The sequence below is a fragment of the Paroedura picta genome, chromosome 15 (genome assembly GCF_049243985.1).
Source record: "Paroedura picta isolate Pp20150507F chromosome 15, Ppicta_v3.0, whole genome shotgun sequence".
NCBI lineage: Eukaryota > Metazoa > Chordata > Lepidosauria > Squamata > Gekkonidae > Paroedura > Paroedura picta.
The window spans coordinates 30850134-30868019 of NC_135383.1; the positions used below are offsets into that span (position 1 = coordinate 30850134).

The window sequence follows — 17886 nt, forward strand, 5'->3', positions numbered from 1 at the left end:
AAAGTGTACCCACATTTGTTCCTGTAGGCCTGCACCTGCACCAGGAAGAATGTCAGCTTATCAGCTGATCTGTCAAAGAAAATGTGAAGCTTGCATGCTTTGGCAAAGATTCCAGGGAGAGGGACAGGAGCTACTGCTCCAGAAATATTCCTGCCACTTTGAGGGATGCTGTGGCATCTGTACAAGTTGTAGGAGTTGTAGGTCATGCCAGTCCCTGCTGAGGTCCCCTCAGTTTTGGCAGCGACTACAGAGGTCTCCAGTGCTTCGCTCTCTGCTTGCTGGCCCATGACACACTGAGCGAATGCCTTTGTCTTGCCTTCATCCTGCAGGAATAATGCTGTCATTGCCCCCATCATCTCATCCATCTGGACTTTGACCTCTAGCACCATCATGGAGAGTTCCTGGTGAATCATGGTCTCCAAGTCCAGCTGGGCATGCCACCCTGGCTCTGTCCATTTGGCCAGATCATGATTGTAGACCATGGATGCCCGTTATCTGTGGCATTTCCAGCTTGGGTTGCCAACCACGTAGATAGTCGTATAGTGGGACCCTGTGCCCACTTGTGGCCCTCTTGGCTGGAGGAGGCTGACATGCCCTCCTCTCCAATGAATTTGTTTTTTATATATATTTATCTTGGGATTTATCTTCTATATACTATAAACAGCGATCAGGGCTAACCTTCCACAAACACACAAAACCTCCACACACAAACAAGAAATAAAACAACCAATAAGCACAGAACCAGGGCTGGAAATATCCCTAGCCAAAACACAGAAATCTAAGAACTAAGCCAACAGTGGCCAGAGGAAAACAAAATAATGAACAAATACAGAATTAATATGGAGCAAGAGAAAGGAACTGAGGGAGAGGAAAAAGCAGGGCCCCTGAAAGGGTCAGAGATCCCCATAATAAGGGGCAGAGGCAGAGACAAAGGATGGTGGAACAAGGGGTCCGAAAACCAATCATACTCAGGCCCCTTCCAAACTCCACCCCATCCCTCGTGACACTAGGGTGGAGGCAAAAGCTAATGACCTGCCTCTGACACTGGTACTGTGCAATGCCAGGTCGATGAGGAATAAAACCTCCACCCTGCGAAATTACTTTGCAGAGCAAAGAGCGGACCTGGCATGTGTGACAGAGACCTAGACCAGGGAGGGTGAAACTGTCTCCCCTAAAGACCTAGCCCCTACCAGGTTCTCTGTCCTCAACCAGTCTCGGACAGCGGGCCGGGGAGGCAATCCTGACCCGAGAGGCTTTCTCCTTCAGGGCCCTTCCTGCGCTGTCAATACCAGGCATTGGATGTATTGTCCTCGGATGAGGATCAATCAAGAGCTTAGCACGGTTAGTGTACCGTGCACCCAATTTACCGCCAGATGCCTTGCCAGCCCTGCTGGAGATGGTGGCATCCTGGAGGCTACAATTACCCAGACTACTAGTTCTGGGGGACTTTAACACCTATCTGCCATTCTCTAGAACTGGGCACGACCTGGTGTCAATCATGGTGTCAAACATGGCCCTGGATCTCATTTTTGGCGCAGGTCTGAATGTGGATCTGGTCACGGCAACTGCCGTGCCATGGTCAGACCACTACATTCTGAAGGCTCAACTAAGACTACCACTCCCTCTTCAGTTGGGCGCCAAGCAAATTTTAGCTCGTCCACGGAGACTTATAGATGCAGCCAGATTTATGAATGCTCTGCAGGAACCAATGCCTACTGACACTTCTCTCAATGGCCAGGTCAGCGACTGGCATGACAGATTGCTGACTGCCATTGATGAGATAGCTCCCCGACGCCCCCTCTGGGCCCATCTTAAGCGGTTCCCCTGGTACACCGAGGAGCTTCGCAATAAGAAACAGGAACTGAGATGGCTAGAGCGAGTTTGGAGGAAGTCTCTTGACGAGGCCTCGAGAACATCTTATAAATCGCAGATGAAGGCCTATGAGATGGTGGTGAAGTCACTAAAAAGCAATTTTTAGTCTGCTATCATCGCATCTGCAGACTCACTCCTGGCTCAATTGTTTAGGATAGTTCGATCTCTTGCTGCTCTGGTAGAAGGGCAACAAAACAGTAGCCAATTGGACATCAGCTGTGAGGCATTTTTGTGTCACTTTGCAGACAAAATCTCAATGCTCCACCATGACTTCCCTCCTTAGATACAGAAAGTGAACTGGAAGCCTTTGGCTATCTTTGGAGAAAGGAACTCAGAAGTTGAGCTGTACAATAAAATAATGTAAAAATGTTGATTATTTATTATAGTGCACAATTAAAAATAGAATAAAAACTACATAAAAACTATACAGAACTAACAGCACATAAGACCAAATGCGTTTTGACCTTACTGGGTCTTCCTCAGTGGTCAGAACTGTGACAATACACTCTATATAAAATATTTATACTAAACTAATTATAAAGTGTAGCTGAGTGGTTGAATGTGATCTGTAAATTATGGCTCCAACCAATATATGTAAATTTTAGACTTTTTGGAGGCCACCTCCTATGACATATGCCTAGGGTCACCACTCAGACGCACATGAGATACACTCTCAGCATAGAATTCTATAATACCTTTGTATTATTATTGTTTAATGTTATACAGTTACTCTGTTATTATCAGTTAGTAATATTAATGTTATAGTTACTTATATGTAATGTTTCCTGTATAGTAGCGATCCCCAACCTGTGGGCTGCGGACCACATGTGGACCTTTGACTAATTGGAGGTGGGCTGCGAAGGACGCCTTCTCACCCCCCCCCTGGCCCTTTACTTCATCCCCCCCAGCCCTTTACAACACACTTCATTGTTGTGGCGTGTCTGTATCTTATTTTGAAGTGCTATGAATGAAGTGAGGGTAAGTTCGAAGTCAGTATCCCTTCCATAGTGCTGTGTAGAGATAGTTTGGCCTTCTTGAAGCTGTGAGGGCTTTTTGGATGCCTCGGAGGCACCGTAGCCTTGACCTGGCTGGCCCAGGCTGGCCTGATCTCTCAGCTAAGCACCCCTGGCTCCGGCTCCTCCTTGGACGGGGGACCACCAGGACACACCAGGGTGGTGATGCAGAGGCAGGCCATAGGAAGCCACCTCTGAAGGCCTCTTGCCTGGAGAGCCCGACGGGGTCAGCAGACGTCAGCGGTGACTGGACGGCACTTCCCTGCACCACCAAGCGGCCCCACAGCCATTGCAAGAGTTTTTGAGCTGGCACGAAAGCCTACAGCAGTCTGTGAGATGCCCTCCCGCGTTCTGCTCTTGGCAACCCATCAACCCAGGCTCCAAAACTCGCTCGCTCGGTTCCAGTTTAGCCTTGGGCTTGACTTTCTTAGGGGTAGAAGTCTTCCCTCCCGTCTTGTCAGCAATTCCTTTATATTCAGCCGCCCGCTCCAGACGGCTTTCCATCTCTCCTGCCAGATGCACCCATCTCGACACAGTCAGTGGGTCTTCCAGAAGGAGGCACTTGCTGGACAAATCTCCGGAGAGCCCCCCCACGAAAGCATGCACTCTCTGGGGTTCAGTCCAATCCGGCACAGCCAATGAAAGTTCCTTGAACTCCCAGGCATACTCGGCCACCGTCATTTTGCCCTGTTTCAGGGCCTTGAGCTTCTTCTCCGCTGTCTCCTTTTCGAAAGGTTCCACGTACATCAGGCGCATGGTTCTCAGGAAGTGATTGTAGTTACGGACGGCTCTTGGATTGTAACGATAGAGGTCCATGAACCATTTTGCCGCCTTCCCCTCTAAGCACTCCCCCACGAAACGAATGCGCTCGGCATCATCGTTAAAAGTGAACCCCATGTCCATCATGTAGGCTTGGAGATGCACCAGGAACGACGGGAAGGTTGACGGGTCACCCGAGAACTTGGCTTTAAACTTGTAGGTGCTCCGCATCTCCACTCCTCTGAGATGGGGAGGCAGACGTCCTGGACCCCAGTCCATCAGAGCCCGCGCTCCTCGACCAACGCCTCGACCCACTCCGGCCGCTGCTCTCGCCGCCGCCGCCGCTCTCGCCGCCACCGCTGCTCTTGCTGCCGCCGCCGCTTCAGCCGCTTCACCAGCCCCTGCCGCCGCTCTGTCCGCTGCTCCGGCTCCGTCGGCAGCCGCCGCTGCAATTTGTAATCCACCGGCTCCTGCAGCCAGTCCGTGGGCCACGACTTGACCCAAACCCGGGAGGCCCGCTCCTCTCCCAGCATCGGCCCCACCATGGCTGTCGTCTTCTTCCTCCTGCAACTGCGCTGCTGCTCTCGCCGCCGCCAAGGCTGCGGCTTCAGCTTCGGCAGCGGCATTCATCGCCGCCTCCTCGCACTCCCTCAGGGTGGGAAGATCCCCCAGCCTCCGGCCGCCGGGTTCGCGGAAGTCTCCTTGCAATTCGCGCAGCAGGCGCCTCGCCTCACGCTGCTCTTCCGGATCCAACCGTCCCGACACACCCTGCAGCCAGCTGGTCACCCTGTCCAGTTTCTGCTGCAACTCGCGCACCTCAAGGGTGGACGCCATCCCTTGGCTGGGCACCCCCAGGGGCAGTTGGTCAGGCCACTGCTCATCACCCGTCAGGTGGTTGTACCTCGATAGACGTCTGCGTTCAGTGATGTGCCTTTCCAGGAAATCTGCGTGACCCGGGGTCGCCTCTCCCAAGGCTCTGATCATGCCCGAGCTAAACGAGCCCGCTCCGGCCCCATCGCCCTGAGAGAGATCCCAATCCAGGCCTTCTTCCTGTTCAGTATAGATATTGCCTTCGTCCTGCATGTTGGCAGGCAAAAGGGGTTGTGAGATTTGACTTAATGTCAAGCGCTGAGAGAACTCACAACAAGCTTCTTGATAATCAGAAAGCTTTATTGAGAAGTACTACATGCATCAAGACTGGCGAAGTCAAATCTGACCTGAGTACAGATTTGCTTCTTCTTATCAATACAATTCTCCCGCTCAAAACTTGAAAGTTCCCAAGGGAGGGGAGAAGGAGGGAAGAGGCACATGCAATTAAAACAGTGATACATTCACATGGCCTTGACTGGGTGATAGCGAAACCGGGCCCAGCCGAGAGGCCTCAACAAGTGATAAGAGTTACAACAACATATATTTCACTTTCTACTAGTTAGCATGATTGCAACCAGGCGCCAAGCAATATAACTGTCATGGAAGAACTCAGGCTAATTTATGACAGAGATTCTACAATCCTGACAACTATACTTCTTTTGATACAGCCCCAAATCCCATTTGCCTTTTTAGCCACCGGGTCACACTACTGACTCATGTTCAGTGTCTGGTCTCCTAAGACTCCCAGATCCTTTTCACATGTACAACTGCCAGGAGAAATCTTGCCTGTCCTATAGTGATGACCAGTAGAGTCGAAAATTGAAACCTGAAGGGAGGGCTCGAGGATTTTACTGATTTAAGCCTTACTGGGCTATTATTTATTATTAAATTTATTTATTAATTCCATTTTTATACCATCACTCCTAGCACAGCCAGCTCATGGTGGTTTACACTCAATAAAACTGGAAATAATACATCAATAAAACATGATAGCATTCTACTAATAATCGTAAGAACTACAAGGTCACAAATGAAATGATGGCAGTTAAAACATATAGCTCCTCCCCAACTTCTCAATGCTCTGGCATCAGTATGGCACACAGTAAATAACCCTGACGATGTCACCCAGGGGAGGTAGATCGCCTCATGGTTCCAAACATAGCCTAGTACCCAATCTGTGAATCCAGTAGGATGACCCAATCTTATCACCCTGGGACTTACTGCCCAACCTCAACCAAATGCCTGGCAGAAGAGCTCTGTCTGCCAGCCCTACAGAACCCAGTTCCATCAGGGCCCGCAGCTCTTCCGGGAGCTCATTCTGCTAGGTAGGGGCCAGGACTGAAAAAGCCCTGATCCTGGTCGAGGCCAGGTGCCCCTATAGGGGCCCTGGGATGACTAGAAAATTCATAGCTGCAGTGCGAAGCACCTAACAGGGGGCATAAGCAGGTAAGCTGCCTCGAAGATATGTGGGAACCAAGCCGCTTATAGCCTTAAAGGTTAAAACCAATACCTTGACTTTGATCCAGAAGCAAACCGTCAACCAGTGCAGCTGTCTCAGCAACGGGTGGACATGAGTCCTCCATGATGAACCGGTGAGGACACGGGCAGCTGCATTTTGTACCCATTGCAACTTCTGGGCCAAGGACAAGGGCAGGCCCGCACAGAGCGAGTTACAGGAGTCTAACCTAGAAGTGAACATTGCATGGATCTCTGTGAACAGGTAGGGTGCTAGTAGCTGTGCCTGGCACAGATGAAAAAATGCCACCTGGGCTACCTTAGTGACCTGAGCATCCATAGATAACAAGGCATCAATTCCTGGCCAGTGCAGCTGTCAGTTGTACCCCATCGAGGCAGGGAAGACATGCCTCCTGATCCTGTCCCCATCTGCCCAGCCACAGGACTTCCATTTTGGCTTTAGTCTCGGCAATTCTCATTCCCAGGGTTAACAAATTGCATCCTTTTTGGATCACCTAATAAGGAGTCTTTCCCAATTCCTGAGGTGCTTTCCATATTACAAGAATTCCATTTAACACTAAAGGATACTAAAGAAAAGGAATGTGGAAGGAGGGGAAGGCAGCACAAATTGACCTTGGGGTGTCAAGCAAAAGTATCTGTGTTGCATCAGGGCAAAAGGGCAGGCTGGATCAACGCCTCAACAAGCAACAGAATAAACCAGAATGAAGACAGGGCAGAAATACCTGTGGATTCTGACAGGTGGGCAGGTTCTCCTGGCAGTGGGGGGACAGGGTGGGAAAGGCCTGGAGGCAGGGCCTGGGCAGGAGAGGGACTTCCAGGGGCACAAGGCCATAGGGTCCCACCTTCCCCAGAAGCCATTTCCTGCAAGGCAGCTGATCTCTACAGTCTGGAGATGAGCTGTAATTCCAGGAAATTCATATCAGGCCTCCCATCCATATTCCACAACTTCTCCTGGAAACAGAAAGAACTGATTGCTCCTGACTTCATTTTGGAAAACAACACATCTGTCCAAAACAGGTCAAGCTCTGAGTGCATCTGTGCATCTGTCTTCTCCTTAATCCCATGTGACACATAATTAGCTTAGACTTAACAACAAAATGACAGATGGAGTCCGTTGGGAAGGGGCCTTGAACAGTAAACTGATAAGATGATAAATAATTGTCATCCTTTTAAAATCCAGTTTTTAAACGCAACCTTCAAGGTGTAGAGTACGGTGAACAGAGAGAGCTGCTGCGGCCGAGAGCACCGTGTCCCCTTGTCTTTGAAGGCCAGAGATGGCTCTGGGTGGGCCCAGGGGGGCTTGTGCACCATTATGCCTCCAGACCATCCAGGATTGAGCAGTCACCCTGGTAAGCAGCTCTAGGCCCTGAATTAGACCTCCCTCCGGACCCTTTTTGGCTTCTAGGTCATTAGCAGAAATTCCCTATATATTCACGTTTCTTCTCTGTGATCCTGGGGGATAGAAACACATGGTCTGTTTTCAAAGTTGCAGGGTTTTTGTTGCAGGGTTTTTCAGCCTTACTGAATTCTGCATCAGTGACTCTGTATGTGTGCGTGTGTGCGTGTGTGTGTGTGTGTGCGTGTGTGCGTGTGTGTGTGTGTGTGAGGCTGTTTCCCTGTCTATAAGCAAAGAAGGGATTAGGTTGTCATCCACTCCTTTGGCCTCTGCCTAGTTCCCCAGCAACAATTACACGTTGTCTTACGGAGATTAAAATTTGTGTTCTCAATAAACACTAATTTCAGTCCCCTTTTCAGGGGCAGGCAGGTAATGAGGCTGGGTCCAGTGAAAAGGCACTCGGAAGGGAAAGGCCAGGCTTGTTGGAGCTTATTTGGCAGCAAGACCTCGGTGGCAGGAGCTTGGCTGAGCCACCACAGCCTGAGGGAGGTCGCCCTCCTTGTCCGCCAGAAGGGAAAGCTGCCTCGTTGACCCGCCCCACAGCCCTTGGAGCAGCCTGGGGCTGGAGGAGTGGTGGTGCCCTGCCCCAGGAGCCAGGCAGGGCAGCAGATGGCCATGTTGTCCTTTGATGCCCCTGGAGGAGCCAGCCAGCCAGCCAGGCTCTGGCGCCAGGCCAGGGGAGCTCCCAGTGAGTGTCCATGGCAGAGGGGGGATTTGAACCTGGGTCTCTCAGGTCTTTATCCGACACTGTAACCACTAAGCAGACTGGTGCAGTGAGCAGAGTACCCAGATCTCTTCATGCTGCCCGATGCGTGCTGAGTCCCAGAGGCCTGTACACTCCGCAGTATTTCCTGATAGTTTCCTGGTAGATGAACAGGCCGCAGGATCCAGGCTTGAAATGCGTGTAAAGAGAGGCATTTAGCTGCACTGGATGAGTTCAAATCCCCTGGGCCGGATGAAATGCACCCGAGAGTGCTCAAAGAACTTTCCAGAGAACTTGCACAGCCCTTGTCCATCATCTTCGGGACCTCTTTAGGGACTGGAGATGTCCCGGAGGACTGGAAAAGAGCAAACGTTATTCCGATCTTCAAAAAAGGGAGGAAGGATGACCCGGGAAACTACAGACCAGTGAGTCTGACCTCTGTTGTGGGGAAGATAATGGAGCAGATATTAAAGGGAGCGATCTGCAAACATCTGGAGGACAATTTGGTGATCCAAGGAAGTCAGCATGGATTTGTCTCCAACAGGTCCTGCCAGACCAACCTAGTTTCCTTTTTTGACCAAGTAACAGGTTTGCTGGATCGGGGAAATTTGGTTGATGTCATTTACTTGAATTTTAGTAAAGCTTTTGACAAGGTTCCCCATGATGTTCTGATGGATAAGTTGAAGGACTGCAATCTGGATTTTCAGATAGTCAGGTGGATAGGGAATTGGTTAGAGAACCGCACTCAAAGAGTTGTTGTCAATGGTGTTTCATCAGACTGGAGAGAGATGAGTAGTGGGGTACCTCAGGGCTCGGTGCTCGGCCCGGTACTTTTTAACATATCTGAACACCGCCCGTGGCGCCACGGGCGCCACGGACTAAATAAAAGAGTAAGGCGTTCTGGGGCGGGATGTGTCCGGGATGAGGAAGGGTCCGGATTGGACCCTTTCTCATGACAGACAATCGGAGGGACCAATCGGCAGGCGCGAAGCGCCTGCCGATTGTTCCCTCTGATTCCCAGCCCCAGCAACTGCAAGCCGCGCGCAGCGCGGCTTGCAGTTGCTCCTGGCCTGACGCCCGAGGGAACCTCCGAGGGAACCTCAGCAGAGTGAGGCTGCCCGGGGCTCCCTGCCCGAGAGAGCCATCGCAAGAGCCAAAAGAGAGCCAAAAGAGATGCAAGCGATGTCCTCTGTGTTTTCCGGCAACATTCCTCACATTGCCGACTGTAAGGCATTAAAGCATTTTAAAATTGGGGGGGGGGGGAGAGGGGGCGAAAGGCAAACAGCCTCTCCGCCTAAAGCCCGCTCGAACCGTCGCAGAAAGAAAAACAAAACTGGGCTGCGGACTTCACAATCCAGAACCCTCCAAGGAGTGGGGAGGATTCGGGGCACGGCGAAGCTCAGGAAGGACCGCAAACTCGCACGGCAAAGCGGAGAAAGAGGCCCCGATCTTCCCACGCAGGCCGCAGCCCCCGCGCGCCACCCCCTCGCCCCCAACTTACAATGGTCTCCGCCATGTCCTCGCAGCCGCTCCTGGCTCGCTTCCTGCCCCGGCTTCTGCAGCGCCGCCTCTCGCGTTATCGTGCAGCCACCAAGGTTCCAGGAAGAAACAGTCCACCAGCGGCCCTGCCAGCCAGCGGCCCGATGTGCATGCGCGGCTCGCGGGCGCGGCCCGGGCGCGACTCGCGGGCGCGGCCGGGGGCGTGGGCGCGGCTCGCGGGCGCGGCCCAATGCGCGGGCGCGGCCCGTGCCGGTCCCCAGCCTCAGAAAGGTTGGGGACCACTGCATTACAGAGTGCACAGAGACGACAGCCTGGTCGGTTTTACGGTAAGCCTACTGCCCTGCTGAAGATTGCACTTTCCCCAGTATTCTCCCAAGTGAGACAGAACGGCTCTTTAAGTTTCTTCTGAGCACTATTAGCCAGAGAGGTCTTCTTTCCAAAAATACAAGTTAAGATATTTCTAATTCTGCTTGCATTAAGTCTCTGGGTTCAGACACGGACACTCCAGCTCCAAACCACATGGCAGCTCAGTTGCACACAAAAGAACTGGACCGCAATAGGCAGAACTGCTAGGCCTGAAATACTTGGTTAATCAACAGTCCATTGTTTATAATGTATTTTTGGGATTGGGTCATACCCCTCTAATGACTGGTTCCTTTAGTCATTCTGGAGAATCACAACAGCGGCCTTAGAATCTTATTTGCTCCTAGAAACAGGCTAGGTGAGTGCCGTATGAATCCCACTTGATAGAAACTGCCAGATCAAATTCTCCAGTGTGGCCGCTGATGGACATCATCTCAGTCCTTTGGTTAGGCCCTCCACGGATGGCAGGGCACCAATGATTTCAGTTGTTAGCCAGGGCTGCCTACTTAGCATAGCGTCAGTCCGCTGCCCGAGGGAACCCCCGGCAGTCGAGCGGAGCGCAGCTGCCCGGGGCTCCCTGCCCGAGAGAGCCGCCGCCTGCCCCAAAAGAGAGCCGCCGCCCGACAAGGTCAGTTTCTAGCGCCCGCTGTATTCGGCATACAGCGGGCTTTATTACTAGTTTATTAATGATCTAGATGAGGGGGTGGCGGGACTACTCATCAAGTTTGCAGATGACACCAAATTGGGAGGACTGGCAAATACTCATAGAATAGAATCATAGAATTATAGAATCATAGAATCATAGAGTTGGAAGGGGCCATACAGGCCATCTAGTCCAACCCCCTGCTCAACGCAGGATTAGCCCTAAGCATCCTAAAGCATCCAAGAAAAGTGTGTATCCAACCTTTGCTTGAAGACTGCCAGTGAGGGGGAGCTCACCACCTCCTCAGGCAGCCTATTCCACTGCTGAACTACTCTGACTGTGAAATTTTTTTTCCTGATATCTAGCCTATATCGTTGTACTTGAAGTTTAAACCCATTACTGCGTGTCCTCTCCTCTGCAGCCAACGGGAACAGCATCCTGCCCTCCTCCAAATGACAACCTTTCAAATACTTAAAGAGGGCTATCATGTCCCCTCTCAACCTCCTTTTCTCCAGGCTGAACATTCCCAAGTCCCTCAACCTATCTTCATAGGGCTTGGTCCCTTTGCCCCAGATCATCTTCGTCGCTCTCCTCTGTACCCTTTCAATTTTATCTACGTCCTCCTTGAAGTGAGGCCTCCAGAACTGCACACAGTACTCCAAATGTGGTCTGACCAGTGCCGTATACAATGGGACTATGACATCTTGTGATTTTGATGTGATGCCTCTGTTGATACAGCCCCAAATGGCATTTGTCTTTTTTACCGCTGCATCACACTGCCTGCTCATGTTTAGTTTACAATCCACAAGTACTCCAAGGTCTCGTTCACACACAGTGTTACGTAGAAGCGTATCCCCCATCCAGTAGGCATGCTTTTCATTTTTCTGACCCAGATGCAGAACTTTACACTTATCTTTATTAAATTGCATCTTGTTCTCATTTGCCCATTTTTCCATTGTGTTCAGATCTCGTTGAACTCTGTCTCTATCTTCCGGAGTATTTGCCAGTCCTCCCAATTTGGTGTCATCTGCAAACTGTGGTCAATCTCCTTATCCTCTTCAGGACTAGTTGTATTGTCTTTATTCCGAGTTGCAGGGCTCTGGTCTATGAACTCCTCCCCTTCCTTACATTGGGTCAGAGTAATAATTCTGTTTTTTAATCCCCTAATCTATTCCTCCAAAAGTCTTACCATTTTACACTTGGGGCAGCTGTAGTCCATCTGGTCTTCTGGGAGGAAGGCAATCATGTCACACTCATTGCAGATGATGGGATGAGTGTCCTGGAGTTCCATTGTAATGTCTAGGCAGTGCAAGTACTAGGGAAATATAATCTACTGATGATTCTAATTGCTAAGCCAAGAGCCACAGGCCAAGAGCCCTTTGTCTCTCGCTCGCGAGGAGCAGCCCTTTTTAAGCCTCCCAACAATTACCCAGCAATTACCTCGCCCAGGCAGCACAATAGCCTCACCTGATCAGCAGCAACTCTCCCCAGTAGCTCTCTCCACGTGCTCTCAGTTGTCTGAGCTCAGATAGAAGATAGAGACAGAGTTCAACGGGATCTGAACACAATGGGAAAATGGGCAAATGAGAACAAGATGCAATTTAATAAAGATAAGTGTAAAGTTCTGCATCTGGGTCAGAAAAATGAAAAGCATGCCTACTGGATGGGGGATACGCTTCTACGTAACACTGTGTGTGAACGAGACCTTGGAGTACTTGTGGATTGTAAACTAAACATGAGCAGGCAGTGTGATGCAGCGGTAAAAAAGACAAATGCCATTTGGGGCTGTATCAACAGAGGCATCACATCAAAATCACAAGATGTCATAGTCCCATTGTATACGGCACTGGTCAGACCACACCTGGAGTACTGTGTGCAGTTCTGGAGGCCTCACTTCAAGAAGGACGTAGATAAAATTGAAAGGGTACAGAGGAGAGCGACGAAGATGATCTGGGGCCAAGGGACCAAGTCCTATGAAGATAGGTTGAGGGACTTGGGAATGTTCAGCTTGGAGAAAAGGAGGTTGAGAGGGGACATGATAGCCCTCTTTAAGTATTTGAAAGGTTGTCACTTGGAGGAGGGCAGGATGCTGTTTCTGTTGGCTGCAGAGGAGAGGACACGCAGTAATGGGTTTAAACTTCAACTACAACGATATAGGCTAGATATCAGGAAAAAGTTTTTCACAGTCAGAGTAGTTCAGAGGCCGAATGCGACCAACTACCTCCCCACCGTAAAACAGACTGTGCAATTGAGCTAAAGAAAGGGGAGCCACTTCCCAAAGCCAAACTGTACTCTATGAGCCCTAGAGAAATGAAGGAACTTAGGGAGTACTTGGACAAAAACTTAGCCCGGGGATTCATCAGACCGGCCACTTCTCCCCTGGCTGCCCCGGTCCTCTTTGTGAAAAAGAAGGATGGATCCTTGCGCCTCTGTACGGACTACAGAGGACTGAATGCTGTTTCCACCTGCAATGCTTACCCGTTGCCTTTGATTAAGGACTTGTTGGGACATTTGGGGAGGGCCCGGATTTTTACAAAGCTGGACTTGAGAGAAGCCTATTACAGAGTCCGTATAAAGAAGGGGCATGAGTACCTGACTGCTTTTAACACCCCCTTGGGCCAATTTGAATACCCTAACATGCCGTTCGGCCTCGCCGGCGCTCCGGGCGTGTTCATGAACATGATAAATGAAATTATGCATGATTTGTTGTATCAAGGGGTGTTGGTTTACATTGATGATATTTTGGTGTATTCGGAAGATGTGGGCAAACACGCCAAATTAGTCTGCGAAGTGCTCCGCTGGCTGCGGAAGCACCATCTGTTTGCCAAACTTTTGAAATGTGAATTCCACCGGGACGCGGTGGAGTTTCTGGGTTTCCGGGTTTCCAAAGAGGGGATTGAAATGGACCCGGGCAAAGTGCGTGACTTGCTGGCCGGGGAACCTCCCAGGACGAGGAGGCAGCTCCAGAGCTTCTTAGGCTTTGCAAACATTTATAGAACGTTTATTCCCAGCTTTGCCAAGGTGGCATTGCCGCTTACTGACTTGTTGAAAACAAAGGAGGGGGGAAAGGCGGCAAACCGACCGGGCACCCCACTCCAGTGGACCCCCCGGTGTCAGGAAGCCTTTGAGAATCTGAAGCTCCTTTTTACATCTGAACCGGTGTTGGCCCATGCTGACCCAGCTAAGCAATTTACCGTGCAAGTAGATTCCTCGGATGTCGCAATGGGGGCCGTGATCCTACAAGAGGGGGAGGATGGGAAGTTGCACCCCTTAGCCTATCTGTCAAAGAAGTTTTCCGGGGCAGAACGCAACTGGGCAATTTGGGAAAAAGAGGCAACCGCAGTAAAATTAGCGCTTGCCACATGGAGACATTGGTTGGAGGGGTCTGCCGTCCCGTTTGTAGTTTGGACAGACCATAAAAATCTCCAAGCACTCAAGCAGCCCCGCTCTCTCTCTGCCAAGCAAATGCGGTGGGCGGAGTTTTTCTCTCGTTTCAACTTTACTCTTAAGCATCTGCCAGGCAAAATGAACTTTTTGGCGGACGCCCTCTCCCGCTTGCCCCAGTACAACAGTAAGCGCGACCCATTGGTGGATACAGTTTTCACCCCCGCCCAATTGGGGATGGCAGCGGTGATGCGCAGTCAAACAAAGAAAGGAAACCCGATTCCCGGTGGGTGGGTTCAGAAGGAGGTGTTACAGGACTCTGAGTTTGCTTCCCTCCGCCGACCTTGTCGACAAGGGGGGCCTCTTTTTCAAGGGGGAGCGCCTTTATGTTTCAGCGGCGGAGCGCGGGGACGTTTTAAAACTTTGTCACGATGCGAAAACCGCAGGACATTTTGGTATCGTGAAAACTCTGCACCTGGTCAGGAGACATTATTGGTGGCCAACGTTACAGAGCGATGTGGAGAAATACGTGCAGGGCTGCCCCACCTGTCTGGTTTCCAAACCCCCAGGAGGAAAGAGACGAGGGCTGCTGCAGCCTCTGCCCACCCCTGCCCGCCCCTGGTCCGATGTCACTATGGATTTTATTACGGACCTGCCTCCCAGCCAGGGCAAGACTGTAGTTTGGGTGGTGGTGGATGCATTCTCAAAGCAAGCCCATTTTATTCCCTGTGCGGGCTTGCCCTCAGCGGCCAAACTGGCTTCTATGTTCATGACTCACATAATCCGCCTACATGGAATTCCTAGGAGATTGCTCACGGATCGGGGCCCACAGTTCGTTGCCAAGTTCTGGCGGGAGCTTTTGAAGTTGCTGGGGATAGAGCAAGCCCTGACATCAGGCTACCACCCTGAGTCCAACGGGCAGACTGAACGGGTGAACCAAATTCTTGAACAGTATCTGCGCTGTTTTATTAACCACCAACAAAATGCTTGGGTTGCCCTATTGCCACTTGCTGAGTTTGCCTACAACAACGGGGTGCATGCCTCCACAGGAGTGTCTCCCTTTAAGGTGGTGTACGGGACAGACTTAATTGCTGCACCCACCTGTGATTTCGTTTCTGCTGAAGCCCCTGAAGTCACCAAATGGGCAGCTACTATTAGTGCAGGTTGGCCTGATATTGTCTCTAGCCTTGAGGAGGCTAAACAAGCTTATAAGTCCCAGGCAGACAAAAAAAGTGCACCTGCACCAGCCTGGAAGGTAGGTGACCTTGCCTACCTGTCTACAAAGAACTTACGCTGTCAGCAACAATCTAAGAAGCTGGGTCCCAAATTTGTGGGGCCCTTTCCCATCGTGAAGCTGATCAATGCTGTGACTGTGGAATTGCGTTTGCCTAAAACTTACAGGAATGTGCATCCGGTTTTTCATTCCAGCCTGCTGCGGCGAGCCCCGGTGCCGGATGTGTGGCAACCTCCGCTCTCAACACCAGTGCCTGTCTACATTGATAAAGACACCCACTACGAAGTCAATCAGATCTTGGACTCTCGTGTGCACAAGGGTCGCCTCCAATATTTGGTGGATTGGAAAGATTTCCCTTCGGGGGAAAGGGAGTGGGTGGAGGCTGCGAATGTAAAAGCCCCGCGCCTCCTTCGGGCGTTCCACCGTGCATTCCCAGAATGTCCTCGTCCAACGGATGCGGGCTAGTGTGTGGGGGGGTCCTTTTTAGGGTGGAAGGATGTCAGGATTGTAGAATCTCTGTCATAAATTAGCCTGAGTTCTTCCATGACAGTTATATTGCTTGGTGCCTGCTTGCCACAGGTCCTGTATTCATGCTAACAATTAAAAATGAAATATATGTTGTTGTAACTCTTATCACTTGTTGAGGCCTCTCGGCTGGGCCCGGTTTCGCTATCACCCAGTCAAGGCCATGAGAATGTATCACTGTTTTAATTGCATGTGCCTCTTCTCTCCTTCTCCCCTCCCTTGGGAACTTTCAAATTTTGAGCGGGAGAATTGTATTGATAAGAAGAAGCAAATCTGTACTCAGGTCAGATTAGACTTCGCCAGTCTTGATGCATGTAGTACTTCTCAATAAAGCTTTCTGATTATCAAGAAGCTTGTTGTGAGTTCTCTCAGCGCTTGACAATAGTATCCAAATCACATGAGGTGATGTTACCACTTTACTCTGCTCTGGTTAGACCTCCCTTGGAGTACAAATCAGCATGGATCTGTCTCCAACAGGTCCTGTCAGACCAACCTGGTTTCCTTTTTTGACTAAGTAACTGGTTTGCTGGATCAGGGAAATTTGGTTGATGTCATTTACTTGGATTTTAGTAAAGCTTTTGACAAGGTTCCCCATGATGTTCTGATGGATAAGTTGAAGGACTGCAATTTGGATTTTCAGATGGTTAAGTGGATAGGGAATTCGTTAGAGAACCGCACTCAAAGAGTTGTTGTCAATGGTGTTTCATCAGACTGGAGAGAGGTGAGTAGTGGGGTACCTCAGGGCTCGGTGCTCGGCCCGGTACTTCTTAACATATTTATTAATGATCTAGATGAGGGGGTGGAGGGACTACTTATCCAGTTGGCAGATGACACCAAATTGGGAGGACTGGCAAATACTCCGGAAGATAGAGACAGAGTTCAACGAGATCTGAACACAATGGAAAAATGGGCAAATGAGAACAAGATGCAATTTAAGAAAGATAAGTGTAAAGTTTTGCATCTGGGTCAGAAAAATGAAAAGCATGCCTACTGGATGGGGGATACGCTTCTAGGTAGCACTGTGTGTGAACGAGACCTTGGGGTACTTGTGGATTGTAAACTAAACATGAGCAGGCTGTGTGATGCAGCAGTAAAAAAGGCAAATGCCATTTTGGGCTGTATCAACAGGGGCATCACATCAAAATCACAAGATGTCATAGTCCCATTGTATACGGCACTGGTCAGACCACACCTGGAGTACTGTGTGCAGCTCTGGAGGCCTCACTTCAAGAAGGATGTAGATAAAATTGAAAGGGTACAGAGGAGAGCGACAAAGATGATCTGGGGCCAAGGGACCAAGCCCTATGAAGATAGGTTGAGGGACTTGGGAATGTTCAGCCTGGAGAAAAGCAGATTGAGAGGGGACATGATAGCCCTCTTTAAGTATTTGAAAGGTTGTCGGAGGAGGGCAGGATGCTGTTTCCGTTGGCTGCAGAGGAGAGGACACGCAGTAATGGGTTTAAACTACAAGTACAACGATATAGGCTAGATATCAGGAAAAAATGTTAACAGTCAGGGGCTTTCCGCACCGGGATCCTTGTAGCAAATTGTTTGCTGAACGAAAAATCGCCATTTAAAATAGTGGAATTCGTCATTATGCATACCTGCCTTTGTAGTGGAATCCAGTTGCGTTTTGTATCGTTTCCCACAGGCTTCCGGTCTCGGCAAAAATCGCTAGAAAGGAAGCGCTATTGCCAAGCTCATCCCGCCTCTGGCTGTCAAGCAGCCAATGGGCGGCCATTAGCATGCTCCCAAACAACCCCTTTCCCTTTAAGAAAGTTTTTTATTTAAAAAAACACACCCGTTGCAACGAATCTGTGTTGATTTGTTGCAACGGAGAGATCCATCCAGCTTGCAGGTGTGTTTGAGCTGCCGTTTCATCGTTACCACGCTCCTCCCGAGTGGAAAAAAAAATCCCCCCCCCCTCACGGGCGCGATTTTCGGCCGAAAACAGTGTGAAAAATAAAGGGAAAATACATCAGCAAACGGACTTCTCTGTTGTTTGTGCTTAGTGACTAAACAGCTCTGGGGAGGGACTGAAGCCGGGGAAGCCTCTAAACGGAGGCTCGCCGGTGCGTTGATCCCCGCTCGCTCGAAGAAAAAAAAATGGCGATCGCTTCACCAGAAGATCAGAGGAGAGAGCCAGGG

The 17886-nt window shown here is 50.4% G+C and overlaps 1 protein-coding gene across 1 annotated transcript in view; it reads left to right on the top strand.

The window, feature by feature from the left end:
• The window catches only part of LOC143824256 (uncharacterized), a 103008-nt gene extending 87010 nt beyond the window's left edge, over positions 1–15998 (top strand). The window contains exon 3 of the mRNA XM_077311327.1: positions 15408–15998. Coding sequence (XP_077167442.1) covers positions 15408–15678 — 271 coding nt within the window. The 3' untranslated portion in view covers positions 15679–15998. The remainder of the gene's footprint in view (positions 1–15407) is intronic.
• The last annotated feature ends 1888 nt before the right edge of the window (positions 15999–17886 follow it).